This window comes from Loxodonta africana, chromosome 7 (assembly GCF_030014295.1).
Source record: "Loxodonta africana isolate mLoxAfr1 chromosome 7, mLoxAfr1.hap2, whole genome shotgun sequence".
In the NCBI taxonomy this organism is placed as follows: domain Eukaryota; kingdom Metazoa; phylum Chordata; class Mammalia; order Proboscidea; family Elephantidae; genus Loxodonta; species Loxodonta africana.
The window spans coordinates 101,373,351-101,398,275 of record NC_087348.1 but is presented as its reverse complement, the minus strand read 5'-3'; the positions used below and the strand labels follow the sequence as shown (position 1 = coordinate 101,398,275).

Here is a 24,925-nt window from a genome sequence, read left to right as displayed (position 1 = left end):
CGATTCCTCAAATTCTTTTACCACTTTAAACTGGGTGACTCAATCTCTTCATGTTAAATGGGAATACCAACTACTATGTATGATTAGTTCTAAGTACCAGGGAAAGTATATGTAAAAAGTCTGGCAGTGCCTACCACATAGTAAGTGCTCAATAAACTATGAATTTCATTGTTTTATATGCCTATCTCCTGCAACAGATGACAGGAGAGATTAATCTTTTATCTCAAAAGAGTGCTTGGTTCATTGCAGGTGCCAAGTTCATGTTTTAAAGAATGAAGAGATGAAAGAAAGACATAAGAAAAAGAAAAGTCACATTCTAAAGCCATACAAGAAATAAAGAGATACAAACTGGAAGTTTCTTCATCATTCTATTTATTACATGTATGAATATTAACATCTCAAGGTATCCATCTAACTCAGTTAAAACCAAACAAAGGAAAAAAGGTTAACCATGTTTCAAATGAACATTCTTACAAATGCTCCTGTAACTTAAAAGAAATGTGTTCATCTGCACTGAACTGTTTGACAATTTGAAAAAATGTCATTAAAAAAAATAAATCACCTTTAGTACTTAAATATATTTGTTAATTGTTTGATGGCATCAGTGTCCATGTTCAAGAATAAAAGTTGCTTCATTAGCTAACTTTTCAAATTGGACACGTGGATGATTCTTCATAGGTAGATGTATATATATATATATATGCAAATATGCCCTATTTAGTTTGAAATTTTTTTTTAAAACTCACTTCTATTTGAGAAAGGTCTACAGTGCTCTCTCACAACCCCCTTTTGAAGGATAAAACTAATTTCAGATTTGCTGTTTTTAATCATGGAAAGCTACTAGAAAAAAAATCTTATGTTGAGATTGCTGTTTAATTCCATTTTCACCCAATAAAAAGTACAGAAACACTGTCTTTATTTGATGGTGTGCATAAATATTACACTCCATGGATAGCAAAAATATTTTTTTATTTATAATTTACAGTTTCACAAGTGAAAATCGTACATTTTTTACACATACAATTTCATTTTGTTAAATTTGCACACATCTACAGAACTTTCACACAACAAGCACCTGAAACTGTGCAGGCAGTAGGAAATGCAAATACTAAAATGTATTTATTAACCAAATGATAGCTGAAGGCCCTGCCTCAGCTAGGCAATTTATATAGATATAGGTCTATATATACATAAAAAATTCTTCACCTTGTAGATCCAACAGCAGCTTTTGTAAAAAAGAAGAACATACCTTTCTCATTTTATTTAAACTGACTCGACTGTATCATTTTCTGTTTTAATTTCAGTGGGTGTGGCTATGCTTTCTTCTGTACAAGCTGGTGGGGTATCAATTTGTTCTTCTTTAACTTTGGGACTTTCACAAGGTTCCTGCAATTCGTTTTTGACAATGTTCAACATAATGTTCAAGGGGTTTTCAACTGGTGTCTTGCTGGGAGATGGTGTACAATCAAATGAAGATGTCTACAAAATAAAAAGACCTATCAGTACTCAAGAAAGTTCAAAATTATCACATTAAATGACATCTAGTTTTAAAAGAACCTTGTTTGGAGGCAAAGAACATACATACACCTACTGCAAGTTAAATGCGTGGCCCACTTCCCCACAAACAAAGCCATAAAGGCAACTAATAAAATGTATACTGAACATGTAATAAAAACTCAGCAATGAGCTCATCGAAGAAAAACAGTAACAAATAATGAGGCCAAAGGAAGCTGATAAGACACTCTATTTTACCACCACATCCACGGTGATCCCTACGTACATCCCATGGCTTTTGTGACTGTCATCATTTCAAATACTCAGGATTTTTTATACTTTTTATATCCCCACCAACCATCAAAGCAACCGGTAAAGTCTAGTCTCTTAATGAGCTAAATATATCTTCTAAATTGTCTCTTAAACTCATGAAACAAATATTCATTGAGAGTCAATGTGTTCCATTTATATCTCTCAATGACTTAAGATGTAAAAGATAAATATCAGATCCTAACAATCTAGCACCAATATTTAATGAGCCTAAATGCTACATGAAAACACAAAGACTGAATGTATTAAAATAATATTGCTGACTCAAAAAACAACTGAAAAGTAATATTTATTAGTGTAAACAAGGGCACAGTAACCAAAAATAAACTTACGTTTTGATAATCTTCGTAACATGATGGATGATAAATCTGAAGCAAAAAGAAAAAAGTAAATAGGTATTTACAAAAATCTTTTGGACTGCAAAAAGAGAAAAAAATATTTTTCATCCTTATATACTGATTTCTCTTTAAATTTGCTTTGTACATTTAAGTATCCAGGCTAAAATGAAATGTTTTCAAGACAGTAACCATTTTGATGATGAAACGTAAATTCAGAATCAAAACAGTGTGGTTAAACAGAAAGAATACTAACTACATTCAGAAGACCAAGACCTGGGTCTGTTATTATCTAATTATGTAACTTCTATAAAATGAGTATAAACCCTGATAATTACACCAAGATCCCTTCCAACTCAAACATCTGACTCTCAATTCCAGTACCTTGGAAATACCTTTTTTTATTAAAACCAACAAAACTATAAACCTTTTTGTTTCAAAGTGGTGAACTACCCCTATAAAAGAATGCTAATGTTAACACTTCCTAATAAAATAAAATTACCTTTCCATCTACTCTAATAGCATTTTTTAAATGCCATTCCTCCTCCTCTTCATCCCAGTACTGTTCAAATTGTTCTTGACAGATTTCACAACTCTACAATAGAATCATATAAAACAAAATTTATGTAATTGAACATATTTAATTCCATTAAGTAAAATTATATAAACATTTTGTTTAGTGGATAAAGGAATTTAAGAGTTTTAAACCATGTCTAATGTGTAATACAGACACAAAATAAGGACTCTGCAATCTTCCAGGCAAAAATAGTTAACATTTCACTGGTGTTGGTCACTGATACTCTTGTGTAACTACAGTGGTTATGAAACTCAAAACCAGATCATGAATAAAATCACAGTAAACCTTACAAGAAATTATAAAATCATTTAAAAAGGAATGTAAATAAAGTGATATATTTATAATTTAAACATTCTCTTACTTCAACTGCTCCAGCCGGTCCAGCAGGTACACTTTGGAACTCCTTTTCTTTAGCAGCCTCCTGAGTTTTGAGCACGACCTCTTCATGCACCTTTTCAAAAAACTGGCTCTTTGCACGTTCTTCAAGATCTGCTATTTCCTCAAATTCTATCCAGTCCTTAACAGAAGTTGATTTAAAAAAGAATATTTCCATTTGATTTTAAACTTTTACTGCATATCTTCACTACAATATTGTGTATATAATGCTATCTAAAGGTAAGGTACCTTCTAGAATATGCTTTAATATTCATTACTGGAAATTTTACCTTATCTTTGAGCCTCGTAACTAATAGCATCGTAACAAGTAATGAACAATTAACATCTTGATGTTAATTAATTGTCCATTACCTCTAGAATTACAACTACTAATTTAAACAAGGTAAATTTCATGTACAGTTTTTCACACACAAAAAAATTCAATCACAGAACCTTGGAATTTTATAGTTAAAAGAAATTTGTGGCCTACTTTAGTCCTAACAAAAAGCAAATACTCTAGAAAATTCCTTTAAGAACTTTTTATATTCCAGGGGTCAAATTTTATTCAGAAAATTCATGTTATCTCTTAACAATTACTTAAACTAATATACTTTTAAAATATTATCGAAGCCTAAAAGATATTTCGGAGGCATATGAATTACTTACTGTTAAACTATAGTACCAACGTCTGTGAGTGACTTTTCTGCTAACGTCTTTCTCAGTTCTATTTTGTCGATAATGCCAGTCCAAGTGATCTGCATAAACATCTGTCTGTGATGTTGTAAACCTCATTCCACAAGAGTAACACTGAATACCAGTGTACAGTCGATTTATAACACTATCATAACGTCTATTTTGAAACACAAAGAAATACTCTTTAGTTTTAATAACATAGCTTAAAGGCCTTTAAAAAAAAAAAAGTTTCCATATTTTAATAATGGTGAAGCCCTGGCTTAAACAGTTAATACTCAAAGATAAATGTTATTCTCTAATAGTGTGTCATCAACTCTTCTTAATTTTAGGGGAAAAGAAATCAGGTGATTTTGAAATATGGAACCTATCCTCTTATCAGTAGGACTGGCCCAGTTACTTATTTCCTTGTAGCTAAAAATAGAAGGATCACCTGCCAGCTAATAAGGTAACAGCTGGTTTAGTCTTAGCTTAGCGGCAATGTCAAGTGAGACAAAACAGAACAGTTAGATCCCACCTCTCTAAGATCTTGAGTTCTGAATAACTCAGCTGCCTCACTAAGACCTAAAGAACAGTGAAAGAGGAACAGAACATGGTAATAGGATAACGAAAAAGAAAAATTAGCAAGACCAGTGGAAAACTGAGGGTAATAATCAGTTTTTTAAATTTTGGACTCAGTATTTGGGAACAATCAGGTATACAGATCAAGTGAACAAAAAAGACAATTACTAACTACAAGAAAAAATCTGGAACAGTATACAGGAGCCCTGGTGGCACAGTGGTTAAAAGTTTAGCTGATAACCAAAAGGTCAGCAGTTTGAATCCAGCAGCTGCTCCTTGGAAACCCTATGGGGCAGCTCTACCCTATCGTATAAGGTCACTATGAGTTGGAATCAACTCGATGGCAAAGGGTTTGGTTTCTGGGTTTAGTATACAGGAAAGCAGAGTACACTAGTACTTTGCACACCAGCGAACAAAATAACCATTTATAAAACCAAAACAGTTGCCATCAATTCAATTCCAACTTATGGGAACCCCATGTGTGCCAGAGAACTGTGCTTCATAGTGTTTTCAATGGCTGATTGTTCAGAAGTATGCCACCAGGCTTCTTCTAAGGCATTTCTGGGTGGACTCGAACCTTGAACCTTTTAGTTAGCACCCAAAAGTGTTAACCATTTGTACCGCCCAAGGACAAATATTTTTAATAATAATATAAATACTGAATAACGACTTAATGAAAACTAGTTTTGTAACGATATGGGGGAGTTGGTAGGAGAGTAAGAGCTAACAGTCTTCACTTTCAGTATCAGGAAGTCAAGGGTGTTTATCTAAATAAAACAGAAAAATATGTATAAGAAATACAGAGGCAAATGTAGAAAAAAATAATTAAAAGTGTTAAAAAACAGCTGCCTCCAAGAGACAATGCTAGATGAAGAGTCACAGCAAGAGAAGGGAATGATACCATCTCTTATTACAAATCTTTATTATAAAACTTTATGTGCAAAGTATTACTTAGAAAAAAATACTGATTTTAAAAAGATCAGACACAATTGCTATTCTATTTTTATGAGATAATCATATGGATATAATGAATTCATGTACTGGAAAGCACTTTTAGATGTCTTTTATATAAGCAGTATTAAAAAAAAAAAAAAAAAAACCTGTTGCCAATGAGTCAATTCCGACTCATAGTGAACCTATGGACAGATTAGAACTGCCCCATGGGGATTCTAAGGAGCAGCTGGTGGAATTGAACTGCTGGCCTTTTGGTTAGCAGTCAAGCTTCTTTTTAACCACTGTGCCACCAGGGCCTCATAAGCAATATAGATAACAGAAAATTACTAAAAGGTATGTACCAAATGTCAATGGAGTTTTATCCCCAAAGTGGGTGGGAGTTATAGGTAATTTTTATCTTCTTACGTTTATTTATGTTTTCTAATTTTATACAATGAACACGCATTACTGGTAAAAAGAAAATCATTTTAAAACTTTTTTTTAATATTGAACTATAAAAATCTCATTTCCTTAACTTCAAAAATCTAAGAATACCAATAAAGAAAAATTAAGGATGATTAAGAGAAAATGAAGATAAAAAGGAAGATGTAAGTATCAATACCTAGTATTTAAACTCCCTATATTTGCTGTGGATCCAACACAGATTAAAAAATAGAAATTTTGAAGTGGTCTTTCGGCCTAAAAACTTGTACGGTAGGCATATTTTAAATGAGGGCTTAAAAACAGGCTTCCTAAATTTTAAAACAATAAGGGTAAAATGAAAGAGCACTAACAATTTCTATTGCTATTAAAATAAAACCATCATTCTTTTATCTTAACAAAAAGATTACATACTGTTTTAACTCTTCAATTGTAAAGTTTGTTAGATCTGGGACGTCTTGATCTTCATTTTGATCCTCCTCCTCTTCAGGGGGAGGCTGAGGAGCAACTTCATTTACTTCTTCAAATGAGAAGAAACATACAAATATGTATTTTTTATAGGCAAACACTACAGTGTTACAAGCATATAGAGAAACCCACCTTATCTACTCAGTGCTTCTGATCTGAAGTTTAATGGCCAGGGAACTTAATACAACACTGTTTGCTAAATGATGTTAGGTCTGGTATCTTAAAAGTCAATCTTCATGAAATTTTATTTCACCAATATTTAAATTATTTTAAAAAGCTGAGCTAATGTAGAGTAACTAGTAAAAACTCTGCACATGACATTTACAGGAATACTGGCAATTGAAACAAATATCTACTATAAAGGTAATAGTTCAATCTTAGAAAACTTAGAAGAATTTCATTATGAACCAATTATATTTTATTTTCAAAAATAAAAAAAACACCTAAGAATCAATTATTTAAGTAAAAACCTTTATCGTAACTTACATCTTTACAAATACATCTTTATAACTTAATGAAACTTTGTGCAGATTAAGTATCAAACCATACTTACGTGCTGTCGCTGAATCAGGCTGGGACAATTTGAGAATTCCTGTTTTTAGCAGTTTTGAGAACAACTCATTTACATCCACCTGACTGAGATGATTATCAGGATATGCCTTAGGAAGTGCTCCTTTAAAGAAATAACACTCTTAAAATGAAAGAACTTAAAGATACAAATTACACTAAGCATTTTTCAAACTCTTCCTCAAGATGTCCTATCAACGATAAATCTGACAAAATACAGATGAGTTTACTTTTCTCAAAATCTCCTAAAATGTACTTTTTTCATTTAGGTCAGCAAATCACCACCACTTAAGTTTCCCACTTTTACCTAATTAAATCCATGCCACAGAAAAACAATACAGACAGCAGAAAGCCTCATGCTACCTTCTCCTACTCAGTGCAGCACCAACTCTTATGCCTAATTTTCTACCTTTCTAATTTTCTACTCCTCATCTTCTAACCACATTAGAAAAGGTTAATTTTGTACAGGTAGAATACCACCTCTTAGCACAGAATTCTAGGGGAAAGGAAAAAAAAACTAAGTGGGAGTACCTTAATCCCCCCACTCCTGACCTGACTATCCAGGGGAACTGATGCAGGGAGACAAGCCACATGGCTTAGAGTGCACTTGCCCCTGTGGCCTTTGCTGAATTACTGCCCTGCCAAAACAGCTCGGGCTATTATTGCTGAACAGGTGTCAGGCTTACTAAAGCTTCAATAACTTAAATAATGAAGCAAGGAAAACAATTTTCTCCTTAAACTCATTGGTCATAAATCAACCCAATTCCACATTTTGCTAAGCACCATTAGGCTGCTAACCAACGGTTGGCAGTTCAAATCCACCAGGCACTCCTTGGAAACTCTATGGGGCAGTTCTACTCTGTCCTATAGGGTCGCTATGAGTTCGAAGCGACTCGACGGCATTGGGTTTTTATTATGTCTAATAATTGTGCTTCTTTAACCCCCAACTATAAAAACAATATTTCAGTGAACCGGCATTATGCATCTTACTACACCTCCAGAAAAAAGTTCTAAATCACTAAAAATTTCTCTTAATTCCTGTGTGCAGAAATTCAATTTACATCTACAATACACAAAATCTCTGTTCTTAACCAGTGAATACTCTGTGTACTTAGCACACAGATTATTAGTCTTCCGAATGAATGCATACGTGAATGATTAACTTCAATAATTAAGTACAACAGCATTTCACATACTAGTTTAACATCTAAATTTCATTAGAATTAGCTATTCATACGTGTAAGAGGCATAATTCACTATTTTCGTGTCTGGGGGCAGTCAAGTTTAGTGGTCAAGAGACTCAGCCGGAAATGCCACTTTCTAGCTGTGTGACATGATCAAGTTATTTATCTGTGTCTCAGTTGCTTTTATCTCTAAAAGGGTGATAACTGTAGTTCCTACATAAGGTTGTTATGAGGATTATATGAATTAATATTTGTAAGGCGCTGAAGTATTTAGCACTATATACAGTATTTGTTAAACATACAGATTAATAGATCCTGCTACACGACAAAGCTCTCTGAAGGGTGCTAGTGGTGGTGGTAGTTGCCATCAACTCGGCTCTGACTCCTGGTGACATCATGCATAAAACAGAATGACACACTGCCTGGTCCTGTGCCATCATGATCACTGGTATATTTGAGTCCATAAACCTTATTAAATTCACCTTAGCACAATGCCTAGCATACAGCAAATGATCAATATATGTTTGAACGAATAAATGAGTATGGGTATATTTACTACTAAGAAAGAGGTGTTTTGCATTCAAATTAGAGAAGGAACCTTGAAAGAAGCTGAATATAGCACACGCTGTGTTCAGGGGAGTTAGAAGTGATTTCTTCTGTAATACTGCTACGCCCTGTATATACACACGTGCAACCCAAGATTGTAAAAGCTAAAAGCAAATGTGTAGTTTTTAAACATTTAAACACTATCTCATGCCACTCAACATAAATACAATGAATTACCAACAAGAAAAACTGGGTTCTAAAGGAAAATACAGTATGTTATAAAGTCCCAGGCAAATTGAACCCCAAGGAGGATACTTGCTCATACCCTGCCCATCTATAAATTGCAGAGTGGAGATCCTAACTCTGGTCTCTGACTTTATAAAGATCTCAAATTCTTTCCTTCTCTTTCATTTAGTAACAACAAATATCAAAAGAGTATTAATCATAATTGTCCATCTAGGAATTAAACACAAAAAGCTTTTAAACTAATTGAATGAATTTCTTGAGATGATACAATTTAAGAACAAATGCATAATAGAGAGGTTGGCTAGGACATCCCTTGTTACTTCAAAGCCTTAGAAAACTTCCTAAATTTGTAAACCAAGTAATTCAGCACTCCACTAGATCGTTTCTAAAAACAGCTTTTTGATGATTAAAATCTAAAACAAATGCAACTACTATTTGGTCAGGCTAGTTCTTAATACATTAATTCGCAGTTATTTTAGAAATCATCATAATTTACATACCTCCCATTCACCACATATTAAAACTTAAATTCATTTTTAAAGCCCTTGTATCCAATTACTAGTTATACCCAACCCCACAGCAACAAAGATGCTTATCAGGGGACCTGGCTGGGAAATCAGAAAAGTTCTGTTCTACGTCTCTTTTAATCAGCTGTGTACAGTGTCTGCAGTATTAACTTAATAAGCATTTACTGGATTATAACACAGACACAGTTTTTTTAGTTTCGTCATTTAGTTCATTTTACCTCAACACAAATGTCATGCCCTCTCCATCTCCAGCTTCTACCCAATAGGTATCCTTCCCTTTTATGATCTACAAGTTCTGGCTAACCATCTCTGGTTGTAGACAGGGTCAATGTGAACACATGTCAACAATGTAAACACACTCAGAGAAAGAACATTTCAACCAGATTAAAATTCTCTTAAGTGAACATACCCCCTCAAAACTGTCATTTTCTAAAACTGACAAAGTTAGCTACTCAATGGAGCAGTAATTATTTATCTTTTGAAAATCACAAAGTTCATAAAATACATACCTGAAGGATTCTGAACAAATGCTCCAGGGTTCTGTGGATGAACTGGTAAAAACTGTTGTCCTTGGCCAAATGCTACCGGCTGAGCAACACCAGTAAGTACCTTTAAGAAAAATGTTGGTTTTAAAAACATTTCCATACTTTAAGTAATATTAACATTCTAGTCAAATAAGTCAGAATCAACTCTACGGCAACAGGTTTGGTTTGGTTTTTGGTAGTCAAATAAGTATATTCACAGATGTCATAAGGCCTAGGTTCTATGTTAATAAAGAAAGTGAACTTAACTGGTTCACTACACTTCTAGGCCTTCTAAAACAGAGACAGCAATACTTTACCCTTACCTGTTTGAGAAAGTTACAAGGAACCGAGAATGGATATGAAAAGTTTAAGGTATCAGTGCAAACATAAGGTAGCCATCAACTGGCTGTGTAACCTTACAAAGTCACTTTACTTTGCTGGTGCTTTCCCTTATTTCACAAATGGAAGTGACATCCAGAAATGTGACCTATGCACAATCAAGGGGATAGTTAAGAGCAAAGCTAAGGCATAAACACCTGACTCCTTTCCAGGTGTCAAAAGCCTGCTTTAATTAGCAAGCTAAATTCCAGGCAATTACCCTGCTTGGCCATGGTCTTTGGAAAAAGTTAGAACTGGGGTACGAGGTAGACTGACTGTATAAGACGTCAAGGGAATGTTAAAAATAAGAGTCAATGGACAATGGGTTGGAGAGAGATGCTGATGAGGAGTGAGCTACTTGCATCAGGTGGACGCTTGAAACTATGTTGACATCTCCTGTCTGGAGGGGAGATGGGAGGGTAGAGGGGATTAGAAGCTGGCAAAATGGTCATGAAAAGAGAGACTGGAAGGAGGGAGTGGGCTGTCTCACTGAGGGGAGAGTAATTGGGAGTATGTAGTAAGGTGTATGTATGTTTTTATGCAAGAGTCAGACTTGATTTGTAAACTTTCACTTAAAGCACAATAAAAATTATTAAAAAATGAATAAAAGTCAAGAAACAAGTGATGTGTTGTTGGTGAGTGCTTCAAGCTGATTTCCATTCCAAGCCACTCCACGTGACACAGCAGAACAGCCCCACGGGGTTTTCTCGGCAGTCCTCTAAGGAAGCAGACTCCCAGGTCTTTCTCCCACAGAGCTGCTGGGTGGGTTCAAACCACCAATCTTTCAGTTAGTAGCCGAGCACTTAACCATTGTGCCATCAGGGCTCCTTATATACTGGCACAGAAATAGCATATTTGTAGTCCAGAGAAAGCAGGGCTTCCACAGTTGCTACTATATACATAAATATCCATTTATAAGCCTTGTTACTATCCATGTGAATTTTGTGGCCTGTATGCATAACAAACCCCTCGGCGAGTCCATGTAGGAATGAAAGTGAATAAGTCAAGTTCCATTCCAGAGTATCTGTCAATAAGTTTCATTATTTCCTAGAAAACAATAGGCGGGACAATTGTTTTTCCAAATTATTGCATATGAACAGAAGGCTGCTTTCTATCAATAATGTTTATAACATGCTTTTAAAATGTTTGGTTTCCAAGGCTGTAAACCTTCATGGAACCAGACTGCCACATTTTTCTCCGTAAGAGGGGCTAGTGGGTTCCACCTGCTGACCTCTCAGTTAGCAACTCCTAGGCCCCTTTCTTCCACACAACCTTACTATTATCAAATGAATTTGCCCTATAAAGAAAGGGTCAGTACCTGGAAAAAAATTAAATTAAGCCTAGGAGAATTTCAGCAGACAAAAGCAGGCATTCAAATACCACTTAATCAACATCTGTAAACACACTGATTTAAGAAAATTTCAATATGCAGATGTATGTGTAACAAGTGTGAAAGAATACCAAAAGGTGACTGGATGTTTAGGTTATTTTGAGTATATCTGGGAGGCAAGCAGTAAGTTTACAGTGTTGACATTAATATCAAACAACTGTTTTTGTCTGGAATGACTGCAAAAGTTATGAAAGTAGGATGAGAGGAAGAAAAAGAATTATAGACAGTAGAAGTATTGGCAATTTGTTACTCGCTTAACTCAGGTTAAAAAAGTTCTTGGTCAAAGAATAGAGTCTGAAAAATGAGCTCTGTGATTACTCTAAAGTTTATCAGAGGCTCAACAGTTCTACAATGGCGCAGAAGTTAATGAAACACTATCACAACTATATAATCCTTTAGTATTTCAAAGCCTAAACAAAAAGCGAGGGATGGGGACAGAGAGAAACTGATTTCCCCGGATCCTAGAAAAACTAAGACTAGCTTTGGGTTTACGCTGTAAATCCCACTTCCCTTACAATGAGTTTTTGAGTAGATTAAAAATGTCTTTCCAATCTATACAATAATCTCCCGAAAATCCTCCTCAAACCCTCAAAACATTGAAATACAACATAGTTTTAGAACAACAAACTTACCTGTTGAGATGCCTGAATATTTCCTACTGTTAATGGAGCAGGTAAATTGCCAAAGTTTCCAAATTGAGAATTCTGAAGATTCTTCTCCTCGAAAAAGTGTCCAGAACCTCTGTTAAGGGGATTTGAGAAACTCTGGTTTCCAGGGCCATGTTGTCCATTAAAATTTGGTCCTTGAGGTGAATCAAATATTTGTTCATGTCTTTGGAACTGTAGTCCTTGGGATGGGGCGCTAAAAGTAGTGCCAGGTGGATCATTATATGGACCAGTCTGATTGAATGATACTGATTCAAGTCTCTGTGAAGGATGATTGTCAAATCGTGTGCCTTGAAGACCAAGAGGAATATCAAACCTTGATGCTTGCTGGTGCTGTGGGCCATCAAATCTTTGAGGTACACCATCAAATCTTGGTTGAACCTGCTGTCCAGGTGGTCCATCAAATCTCTGTGGGCCTGGCTGACCAGGAGTCCTTTCAAATCTAGGTCCTGGCTGTCCATGTAATCCATCAAATCTTGGCAATAGTGATGGCTGACCTGGCTGTCCATCAAACCTTAAAGCATGACAACCTTCAAATCTTGGACCACCTTGACCCAAAGGCCCCTCAATTCTCAGGCCACCTCCTGGTACAGAAGGACCCTCAAACCTCATTCCACCTCCTTGTTGGACTAAAGGTCCTTCAAACCTTATCCCAACCCCTGGCTGACCATGTGGACCCTCAAACCTAAGGTTCCCACCAAGCTGATTATGTTGGCCTTCAAATCTCAGACCACCTACTGACTGACCATGGGGACCCTCAAACCTCATTCCAACTCCCTGCTGTAACAAAGGGCCCTCAAATCTGATCCCACCTCCTGGCTGACCATGAGGTCCATCAAACCTAATTGTAGTCCCTGATGGACCATGACCCCCCTCAAATCTAAGTCCACCTACAGGCTGACCTCGGGGATTATCAAATCTAAGACTACCTACAGGCTGCCCATGTGGTCCCTCAAACCTTAGACCACCCACAGGTTGACCACGATGTCCCTCAAATCTAAGACCACCCACAGGCTGGCCCCCTGGTCCTTCAAATCGCAAACCACCTGCAGCACCCTCAAACCTCAGACCAGGGGAACCTTCAAACCGAAAACCACCTCCTCCTGCTTGACCAATTGGCCCTTCGAACCGCAGAGGCGTCCCTACCGGTCCTGGAGGACCATCAAATCTCAAAGGACACCCACCTCCTAGCTGACCTTGTGGTCCTTCAAATCTCAAAGGACCTCCTCCCCCAATTTGTCCTGATGACCCATCAAACCGAAGAGAACCTGGGGTAGGAGGTCCATCAATTCTAGGGCTTAATTTATTAGGTCCTTCAAAAATCATCTTGGGTGGGCCATCTCTCGTCACCGATGGCCTACCAGGTCCATCAAATAACGGTCTGTCTTCAGCTAAAGCCGTAAGTCGCTGATTTGTATCAAGGCCAGCAAATCTTGATGCTGGGCTATCTACAAATGGTTTATCTGAATCTTCGTACCTAGGTCGTTTAAGTGGAAAACGATCGTTGAACGGAGATCTCTGCTCTTCTCGCACACCTTATAAAAAGAAAAAAAATTATTTTCCCTAAATCTGAATTTGTATCAAATTATCTTCAATTTTTTCCTGTATTTATGTAAATGTTTTTTAAAAATTAAACATAACTATCTCATTTTATTAGAGAGTAAGGAAAAGACATAGCAGCAAGCAGCAGATAAAAGAATGGCCTCTACAGTCAGACACACCTGGGTAAAAATCCCCATCCTATCAACTTATTAAATATTAACTTTGAGCAAGCTATTTAACCTCTCTGGTCTTGCTTCCTATCTGTAAAATGGGGATAATAGATACCTCATTGGGATGCTGTGAGAATTAAACCAGATTACATACATAAACAGCCTAATAAAGTTCCTGACCCACAGCTGGCCGCATAAATATTAGCTCCGTTCCCTTCCCTTTCCTCAGAGAGAAAAACAAAACAAAACAAAGTCTGAACAGTCAGAAAAATCCATCCCCACTTAGCTTGTCCATTTCCCTTCACTGCTGTGTGATTCAATAGGCATAATCTAATTTAACTTTTTCTACCTTTAGCAGAGACTTGCTCGTCATGTCTTCTCCGGCCCTCATGGGGTGAAAGATTCTCAGCATAAGTACGACTCCCAGATATAGGAGAAAGACGTCTTGCTCTTTCACTAAATTGTTCTTTTCTGTCAAACTGTGCTCCACTATTCCTACTTGCATGTTTACTTTTGGATGGCTCACATTCTATTCCAGACAACAAGGCATCAGTCAAAGGGTAGTCAAAAATATCAGGATCTAAGAGATCAAGTCTTGGAAATGAATGCTGAACCTGTGTCCTTTTCAGTTTTGCTTTATGTTCATAGTAGGTTAATTCAGCATCAGATAAGAGAGGTTTCTTTTTTAATCCACCTTTATTTTCTTCTGTAGGACTATCCCGTACATTGCATCTATGTTTACCTTCTTGATACTGAAATAGTTGTCGAATTTGATGAACAACAACAAGGAACTCATCCTGTGTAATTTCACCGGATGCTAAGCGTTCACTCGTCTGCACAGGGGTGATAAAAGAAAATTAAATATTTTAAATATAAAAAGTACTTATTAAAAAAATGAGACAAAATCAGATAATGATTACATGGAATTAATCATAGTAACTACCTTTTGAAGTAATTCTCTTTTGCTCGCAAGAGTTAACTCTTTAGGAATCTGAAGATTGGCATCTACACTTAATCGATGCTGCTGCTTTGGGGCTCGAGGTGACAAGATTCCTTTAGTGCTTGACCAGCTTTCCCTATGCCTTAGGTGAGGAGACTTACTATGTTCATCACCCTGTTGTAAGCTGAAACCATAAAAGCAGTATGTTAAACTTCAAAACGTTTTTAAAAAAATACTCAGAACCATATATAGGAAAGCTTTTCAAAGGATCTGATTAAAATAGATACACGTAACCATGAAAGGTAATTAAATGATTAACACACAAGATCTGAAGTCAGGAAAATCAGATACGAATTCTGACTCTTGAATGTCCTGGATGTACAGCTGTAAGTAGTTTCGTTACCCTTTCTAAACTTCAGTTTCCTTATCTGTAAAACAGGAGTTCAGTATCTAACCCAGGGATGTAAAAATTAAACATAAAGTACTAATCATAAAAAAAAACATTATCCAACTTTTAAATACTTTTCTTTTCAAATATATTATTGTACTTGATTATAAATGTTAACAGCATACCTTTTATTTTCTTCCCAACCAGATTTCCATCTTTTGGTAGACTTAGAACTTTGCCAGTTTTCTACATTCTCCTTTGGTTCAGAGCCTGACTTTGTAGAATGCTGATTTGCAGTTTCTTGCGGTCGGTCCTCTTCAGTCTTTTTTATTCGCCTTGGATCTCTAACATCCTGTTTAGTACTTCTCTTAGCATTTCTTTCTTCCCTAGAAGGTGCTGTAAACTCTTCCATATGTGACTGCTTAACTCCTGATTGGCGAATCTTTCCAGCTTTGGGCGTAGAAGTTGGAGACATACTCCTTTGCCTTCGTTTGGGTGACCGCCTATCTCTTCTCTTTGGGGAATGTATAATTGGTGACCGAGACTTGGGTGATCGCGATCTTGATCGCTTTCTAGTACTTGATCTTCCTGGTTTTGTCCCCTGTTTTTCTGATTCTTCAGTCATTGTATCCTGTTTTTGTACAATGCCATTTATGATTTTACTTCTACTCCCAACCAGTCTATGTTCAGATTTCATATGCTCATCTTTATCCTTTTTTTCTGTAGCCTTTCTCTTCTCTTTTACATCATCATCTTTGCCATCAGTCTTATCCTGAAGATGTTTTTTCAATCTCGGATCTCTTTTGCTCATATCAGACACCCTCGCACTTTCAGATTCTTGATTTTTCAAGTCTTTTGTATGGGATAACTTGTTTTTCAAAGGTGATGGTGATTTAGATTTAGATTTGGATTTAGAATCTAATTGATCAAGTTCTTTCTTGGTTATTTTTTCACCTGATTTACTTTTTTCTTGCTTAGATGAATTTAATTTTTCAGAGAGTACAGTTTTACTTGTCTTAATATCAGATTGATTCAATGTGTTCATCAGGAATTCTTTCCTGTGACTCTGATCTTTTCCATGAGAGGAATGTTGGCTCATCCTATTAAGACGGGGATCCCGATTAGTTCCTTTCAGATCCTGCATTTGTAAGGGTGGACATGGACGGCTTTTCTCAGACTGCACAGGAACCTGATGGGGAGCTTTAACTGCCATAGGAGGAATCTGTGGAACATGCAATTTGGATGCTGCTGATCCAGGACCTAAGCTGGATGTCTCCTGCTGAACACTAAGAGAAACAGCCTGAAACAAAAAATGGATACTCACGTTAATACTGTAAAAAACACAAATTATTTGTCGAGAAATTGAAATCAAGAATATTTCAATTTAATAAATATTTATTTAAATATTTAATATTTATTTAATAAACCCATTTACTCAAGACTATTTATATTGTCTACTTCTAGTTTACAAGTGGAGATTATGATGAAAAGAAGATAAAGTATGTGTATTTACATGGCCCATTATTTCTAACCAGTACTTACTATTCTTAGACACAATTTAAAAAAGAAGCCTCCCTCTTCCTAATTACTTAGGACTTTGAGCCAGACTGCTCCTAAAATATTGCTAAGTCACTATATTCCAGCTGCACAAAAGTCAGAGTCATTCAGTTAAATTCTCAGTCATAAAATTTAGATCCCCCGCAAAGTGGCACTGACAATGAAGTGTACCTTCCTGTGCGTTCTTACTCCCAAAAAAGCTCAGGTGCTAAGTAAAATAACTTAGTATATAATATCACCCATGTATGGAAATACATAATCTTCCTGGCCTCTTTAATTTTGTGATGGCTTTTCTTCTGTATTCTTCTAAAAGCCTGATTTCTGCTCATGAAGCACAAGCTCCTAAAACATTAAGAACTATGCAAAAACATGCATCACAACATACCATCTTGGGACTGAAATATTAAGTCCACATGATATAGCTGTTATACAAAACTAAGGTGCTCTCTTAAAACACATTAATAAAAAAGTATGACAGAGAATATTGTACAGTTTATGCTCATGAGCTGAACAATAAGGATATAAAAAAATTAGTCTAATATACCATAATTTGCGAAAGAAATGAGTGGAGAGAGAATATACTCTTGAAAATTACAATAATATTTTAACACAACTCGCAGAAATTACTTCCCTATTTGAAGACAGGTTGAAAAAAAAAAAAAAATACCAAATCTCTTCTACTTACCAGTTGTGCCTTAGCTTGTTCTAGCTCCAGCTCCAGCTTTTTCTGCTGAAGTTCTAACAATTGTTTTTGCTTTGCCAGTAACTGCTGCCTTATTAGTTGTTCTTGGGTAAGATTCTTTTGTATATCAGGAACAATTGGAGGAGTGGAGATGCTAGGGGAACTGACCACTGCACCAGGAGTTGAAGGCTCCTCAGGCTACAAGAAAAAAGTAATTTTTTTAAGAAAAATATATCACAGCTTTGAAGAAAGCTAAAGGCTAACAAAAATGATTAGCTTAACTCTTAAATACTATCCATAAATGGCCAATTATACTCAAAGCATGCAGAGATCCTCACTCTGGAACTTAAAACTCCAACAATCCTACCTAATACCTAAACAAGCTGAACATACAGTTTCACTGTATTACGAATCTGAGAAAAACAAATATATGTATTTTAAAATTTAACTTATTCAACACAGGGTATTCCTGTATTTTTGCTTCCTGGCAAGAAATTTTAGTCAAAATTTGATAGTTAAAACTATTATATACCATTCATATTAAAACTTACCGATTTATTTAAAAACTTAGGATTCACATGGATGCTAGATGTATTCACATTGGGGGGCAGAGGTTTAATAGGCCAAGCAGGATCTAATGAATTGACTCTGACATCCAGGGCATAAAGTTTCTTCAAAGGGAATATTTCATCCCATGTGGAACGTAACTTAAATAAACTTTTTCTAGTATTTTCATCCACCTAGAACAACAGAACAATTCTATGGCTTGTTAAGTTACTATAGAATGTTCTACATATTAAGTATAAGCTACATAGATATAAGCTACTGCTCAACTTCACATACAGAGATGTACTACCCATTCGTAAATATATACAACCCTCATGATTTATTAAAGGTATATTGTTTGCAAATCTGAAGTTAATAAATTTCTCTCAAAAAAAAAAAGTAAATTAGAAAATGAGTCATTATCACCTAGCTTTCATGCAAACAATTGGCAAATCTTTGTATTTTTAAAAATAAAAAATGTTTCCACACATTTTAGGGCTTGGTGTAATATTCCTAATATTCTCTTAGTCTGGACAAAAATACAAAACACACTAGAAAATGGTTTACCTGATGGCTTAAATTTTTATTATTGACATAGCAGCACAAAGTCAAAATTAAAACCATCTCACTAACCGATGTTCTGCAATACAGTATGGTCGGTACCAATGAATATACAATTTGTAGTGTGGAAGACACTTTAATTATGCAAATTCACAAAATCTCAACCACTAATGAACTTTAGTTTTATATAATTCATCCACTTACTCTTGTGATGTGCACAATAAGATCTGTTAATAATAATTAGCCATCAGAGAAAACTGGCACTTGGAAAAACTAAATTTAGATTAAGTCTTGACTGTATTCAATTCCTTATTTACTACAAGATCATTTTTATGAACTCCAGTGTTAACAGGTGCAGTTAAGAGATTCTACTAAACACTCAAATGAATTTGAACATACTGAAAATGAAACCAAGAAGTTGCTTAAGTTTCCCCACTTCTATAAGGCCAAGTTGGCTTCTCCTCAGAATAGAGCCTGAGCAAAACAGGGTTTATAGGCTATTAACAAGTTCCTTTATGCTATTTGGAAGTTTCCCAAATTTCTTCTGCATATTTCTTCTCTTAAGAACTTGAGGGGAAAAAAAAATCACTCAAGTAGCAACTAAGCGTTTTCTGTTCTAATAAACAAGTAAAATCTGACACTGAATATTTCTTTGAAAATAATCCCAATTCTGCAGGTTTGACAACTGTAAGATTTCTCCAGACACAACAAGTGCATCTCCTAAAATATAACTACCACCAAGTACTTACATTAGGCTACAAAGGACTCCTTAAATGTAAATATCTCAATACTCTTTTGCTCAGTGTGAAAGATAAAGCCTGACAGGCCGAGAATTACCTCAGCAAATCCCTTGCTTTCCTCAACATAATACTGTTTTGACCACACGACCAAATACAATGTTACAGAAGAAATTTACAGCCTCTAAGTATAAAAACTAACAAATCTTTCTTCTAAACACTCGGGGGCGGGGGAGGAGAGGGATATCAAGTATTTCTAAAACAACCTAAAGCAATTAACTGGCTTACCATTCACATATAACTTGAACACTCACACAGAACACACTTGAACAAAGTAACAAAAAAGGTAATCACGTAAGTTGCAGGTATCAACCACAAGTTTAGACGCACTGGAGTGTTATGGCCCCCACCCTCCGGAAGAATATTCAACTTCTTAACACCAAAAATTTAAATTCTGAAACTTTAGTAACGCTTTTCGCCCACACTCTAGTGTTAGCACACATCTTCAATCAAACGAAAAAACAAATTAAAAAGCACAAATAATTCTAAAAGCAGACCTGTCTATTCTTGAATGTGTAATACAAAACCCATAGAATATGCTCTTAAAAAAAATCTTATCTAAACCTCTAACTTCAGTCACTTTCTTTGAAATGGTACTTGATAATGAAATGTCCAAAAGAATAAAACATTTCACCACCCAAGAAAACCCAACACAATTGCAAGTATTTATTTAATCAGGAACACATTTTTTTAAAAAATTCAAATATTTCTAAATGCATATATACCTTTTCAAACACACAAATAAATGTTGCAACTAGATTTTTAGTAAAGGCAGTGAGATACTCTCTTCCAACGTTTTTCACGATAGAATCCATGAGGTACATAACAGGAAGCTTCTCTGAGGAAGGAGCCTGAAGTAATAAAAAAGAAACTGAGAAGTTTAGTATCATGAATTGCCACCAAAAAATTACTTTTATGAGTTTTTAAACCTGTAATACAGACCTCTATTTTTGGTTGATACTAAATACTCTTGAATCAATAATCTTTATGAAACTTAAGTGTTCAAACTCTCATCTCTTAAAATTTTTCCTGAGCATATAAACTCAGAATCACCAGAGGAAAAACCATAATCTCTAGTACACTCATTTAACACTTAATGGAATTTCAGGTTCGTGTGGCAAAAAGGTCTGTGTTTTAAAGTGACCAAGTAGAGGTGGTCTGAGGGAAAAAAAAATTACTTTCTGTAACCAAAGTGTAAACTTTTTGTGACCCATATTAACTTTAAATGGTGTGCCCAGACTCCCATCAAGTTTTCAAACCTCTGGCAGAAGCCTAATTTCCATAGGCATTTTTTATATGTTGAAGTCTCTGAAGCTTTTGTTACCTGTAAAATCATTAGGACTTCTCTATAATCCAAATGAACAAAGAAATTAAGTACACACTTCACATTTGAAGTTAATGGCAAAACATTTTTAAACTTGCATGTGAACATGCAGGAAGGTGCAAGTCTGTTACTGATACAAGAAAAACTGGATGGAGCAGCAGCTGAGTCATGTAAATCAGGTTGAACTTGACTCTGGAAACCAGCATTTGTCCTGAAGGTTTTCTTCACAGCATATGGACTCTCCGTCGAAATATTTTTCCTCTGACAAGCACAAAGCAGGTATTCTACACTTGTGCAGAGCCAGTGTGGTGATGCTGATACAGGTAGCCCTTTCCAAAGCATTAAAATGTTGCCCCAGTTCAACTGCAATGTCTACCCATCACTGGCTTTTAGAAGGCACAGCAAGCTTCCAGAAAGCATCAGCAGGTTCACAGACTTGTTCAGGAGCATTAAGACACACCATATAAACTAAGTGTCAACTCTGACTCCACAGGAGCAACCATGATTTAAAAAAACAAAAACAAAGAAACTTAAGTTATCCCCATTTACCCAACCCATGTGTATAGGAATTTTAAACCCAAACAACACTTACCCATAGCTACCTTTAGCTAGGGTAGGCTCACAGTTCTGGAGTACACAATGCCTATTTCACAAAACCAACTGCCCATACAAGTGTGTGGAAGTGCTCTTGCTTCTGAGAAAACCTTTACAACGAAAGTTGGCTATGGAAACCTTTGAATAACGTTGTATGAAAAACTTCTTTTACGATACTATCTAATAAAAGGGTTCACAAGGCCACTGCATGTGGGTAAACTATTAAGTACCAACATGTCAAACGCTTTATTACTGTGTCTTTACCCATACCATGTCATGTTTTACACCATTTTAGTCACTGTTGTACTTATGAAGATAAACAGGATTTTTAAAACTATCATCTGTTCAGTAGGCTATTCTTTATTGTACAGTGATGTCCTCATATGTAATAATATTTTTTGCTACTGCTGCCTCATGGGAAGAGTTAAACTAGGTGTGAATCCTTAAGTTTAGTAATGCTGAGATGCTAGAGTAAGGACACAAACATTCGCCTCCAGAAACACAAAACCAAGCCAGTTTGCTACCAAATGCTGGAAAATCCCTCCCCTCACCCTCGACCCCATCCCGATCAATTTCCCAAAGTGACGTTTACATCTTTTCCTCACTCTGGCTTTACAGAAATAACCAGGAAAAGTGTGCCAAGAAATTTCAGCTTTTATCGGCAAATATCCACCTATTTTCACCACTCTGTGTAGCAAAACACAAATATACAAGTTTTAATGTGGTCATTATATTCAGCCTTAGTTTTCAGTTCTCGAAGGTCTTCTGGATCCATTAAAAACCAGCAAGGAAACTGTTCTGAGGGACAACCTGAGCTGCTAAATATTAGGCTCTGCGGAATATCAATCATTCCAAAAAATAAAAGGTAATTAGTTTTAAAAAATCAATGTTACTTTAAAACAAACGCAGTTTTGTTCAAAAAATAAAGGAATTCAATGTAAAGTTAAAGCCTTCAACAAAGCAAAATTTGTTTAAGTCTTCATGTCCAACATGTTTGTGACATCAATTAAAAGGATGCTGAGTATGAGGAATGCTTTCTTTTTTAAAAAATCTCATACTTTTAAAAAAGAACAATAGCCGTCTCACACGGACATTCAGAGGAAAAGGTGAAGACTTGTATTTCAGTAGTCAGACTGCGCATGATAAACTTGCTGGGCGCAAAAAAAAAAAACAACTCACTTTTTGTCCTCTAAAGATATAGAAAGGACCACCTGAAACCGTGTACCTTGTGAACAGATTTACCCAAAAGAGTGGATGGAACCTGAAGAAGAATGAACCCAAGTCACTTAAAGACTTTTGTTTAAAACACACAACCACGTAGATAAAAATAAGTCTTGGAAACAGATTCTACACCTTACAAAGGTAAATAAAAAAGACAAATACATATTTAATATGTTTTATTCACAAATTTTATAATACCAGTCACACATTTCAAAACCATTTATTAAAGAGTCAGACCACTCAGTTTTACACTAGACAGAAACCGCCTCTAAACAATATGTTGGTGGTTGTTGTTAAAGTGGCCTTTTAAAAGGGGTTCACTCTGCTAAAAGGAGGCTCATCCTGATTAATAGCAATCACTAGGATAAACTACACCGTAAGTACAAGCTTTAAAATTAACTTAGAACTTAGTAATGGGAAGCTATTAAAAATAACTAAGTTTAACAATAACTTTACTTAAATGACATATCACTCCCACAATGAATCCACAGAAGAGGAGGACTACAGGGAAATATAGGGTGGCAGAGGACCACGTTTATAAAGGGGTGAAGAAATGCACGCCTTCACTATCAGGGAAGGGAGAAAAAGAGAAAAAGGAAGAGGAAGAGGGGCTGAACTTTTCAGAAAAACTAAAAGTACTTGTTACCCACTGGGCCATTCTCCACCTACAGGTTGGGTAAGATCTCTTCCCCACCACCCAAACCCCACCCTCGACCTCAATTTCCCGATATTTCTGGGCAAATTAGACCCTCTAATAGGAGAATAAGTTATAATCTAGCCGCCCCCACCCCAAAATGGGGCTGACGGGTGTGAGCAGCTGCCCGGCTGGCAGGGAATGGATTCTCCTCTCTTCCCTTTCGCATCATGTGCTTTTCAGGCGCCATGTTGGGCTCCTAACAGGCGGCTGCTCCACTCGGGGCCAATTCCTTACTCCCACCCACCAGCAGCTCGCTCCCAGGTCCCCCTTCACCTCCTTCCAACCCACAGAGCACAATTATCCGAAAGGGCACTGGGGGAAAACGAGATAAAAACCACTCCCCACCCTCCCAGGAGGTTAGAATGGTTTGTTTTAACTCTTACTTCCCCAAACCACAAACTACCTTTAAGTCTCCCCAACCCAAAGGGATCTATTCAAAGCGTGCGTGTGTCGGGTATACAATGCGATGGCCTAAATAGGGAGCTGGTAAGCGGAAGTGGGACTCCACCCTTTATCCTTCCCGCTCCCTCCCCCAAAGAGAGGCCCACGCTCGAAGCCTGGGCCAAAGACCGAGCCTGAGTGGAAGGGGGAGGGTTGGAGAGGAGGAACGCTGTCCCCCTTTGGATGGAAGCGAGACCTGGGATGAGGCTGACACTAAAATCAGGGAGTATTAGAAGAATAGGAGGCTGCGGGGTGTATAAAAACCTTGGCGGTTTGGGCCTCGATGAGAGAGACGATCTCCTTGGCGAAGGGCAGGTTCTCCTCGGCTAGAATGGTCAGCATATTGATGTGCGGTTTGCTATTGAAGGTCAGGTCTTCGAGCGACGATTGATAATCCCGACAGGCGTCCTCCCGGGCCCCCGCAGCACCGGCCTCAGCCGGCGTCTGCTCTGACATTGCGCCGCGGCCCCCCTCCGAGGTCCGCCGCAGTTGAAGCTGAAGCCGCTCTGGACACCCCGCCTCCCTTTCGACTCCTCTTCCTTTCCCCGGGTCTCTCGCGGCTCCGGCTTCACCACATGCTGACCGCGGAGGGGGGTTGGGGGACGACACAGGGGGAACCTCGGGTATGAAACGCCGCCGTCTCACGGGTGATCTCCGTCCACTTCCAGCCGCCACAGCTGCTTTCTCCACAGACACAAAATGGCGGCGGCAGTGGCAGCTCCAGCTCCGAAAATGTCTGTGTTCCCAACCGCTGCGTCGTGCGAAATGAGCTAGGGGAGGGGAAATGTGCGGTAAAAGGGCGGGGCCTTTGATAAAGCCGGGCGTGATTGGTTCGCCCGGCAACGTCACAAGCCTCGCCCCCGTCCCTTCCGCAGGACGTCTGAGCACCGCCTTCTTCCCCGGCCCTTATGGGCTCTTTCGCAACACCTACTGCTTTTTTTTTTTTTTACTGCTTAGAAGTGTGGTGGAAAAGACGGCCCCTCTCATTGGCCAATTCATACAGGACTGTTCGGTCATTTGTTACCATAACAACCCATTCAGGGAGGCCAATCGGCCTGGGGAAGGCTGTGCCCGAGGCCCAACCCAACCGGTTTAAGGAAAAGGCTCAGCCATTCCTTTATCGTCCCTCCCTCTGCAGTCTCTCGGCCAGTGAGCCGTTCCGTCAATCATCCTCCCTCCCGGCTGGCCCGAGCGAGGAGGGTGCGGGGCGGGGGAAGGTTTTCGGCCTGGCTTG

General features: G+C 37.2%; 1 protein-coding gene across 5 annotated transcripts; it reads right to left on the bottom strand.

The window, feature by feature from the left end:
- Positions 1 to 948: 948 nt before the first annotated feature.
- PCF11 (PCF11 cleavage and polyadenylation factor subunit) lies at positions 949 to 24,468 on the bottom strand. Of its 5 annotated transcripts, none has more exons than XM_064288759.1 (16): positions 23,956 to 24,468; positions 20,140 to 20,265; positions 18,062 to 18,250; positions 17,514 to 17,708; positions 15,457 to 16,571; positions 14,887 to 15,067; positions 14,293 to 14,776; positions 12,199 to 13,766; positions 9,784 to 9,883; positions 6,758 to 6,877; positions 6,151 to 6,256; positions 3,778 to 3,961; positions 3,098 to 3,253; positions 2,662 to 2,754; positions 2,157 to 2,192; positions 949 to 1,479 (listed from the first exon to the last, which is right to left on the bottom strand). In XM_064288759.1, exons 1-16 carry the CDS (start codon positions 24,145 to 24,147, stop codon positions 1,264 to 1,266), a joined length of 5,061 nt encoding a protein of 1,686 aa, XP_064144829.1. In that variant the 5' UTR covers positions 24,148 to 24,468; the 3' UTR covers positions 949 to 1,263. The 5 variants fall into 5 exon arrangements, with proteins under 5 accessions (XP_064144829.1, XP_064144828.1, XP_064144833.1 ...); XM_064288758.1 differs by having other exon boundaries at positions 6,151 to 6,253; positions 23,956 to 24,269; XM_064288763.1 differs by having other exon boundaries at positions 14,686 to 14,776; positions 23,956 to 24,269.
- Positions 24,469 to 24,925: the final 457 nt, after the last annotated feature.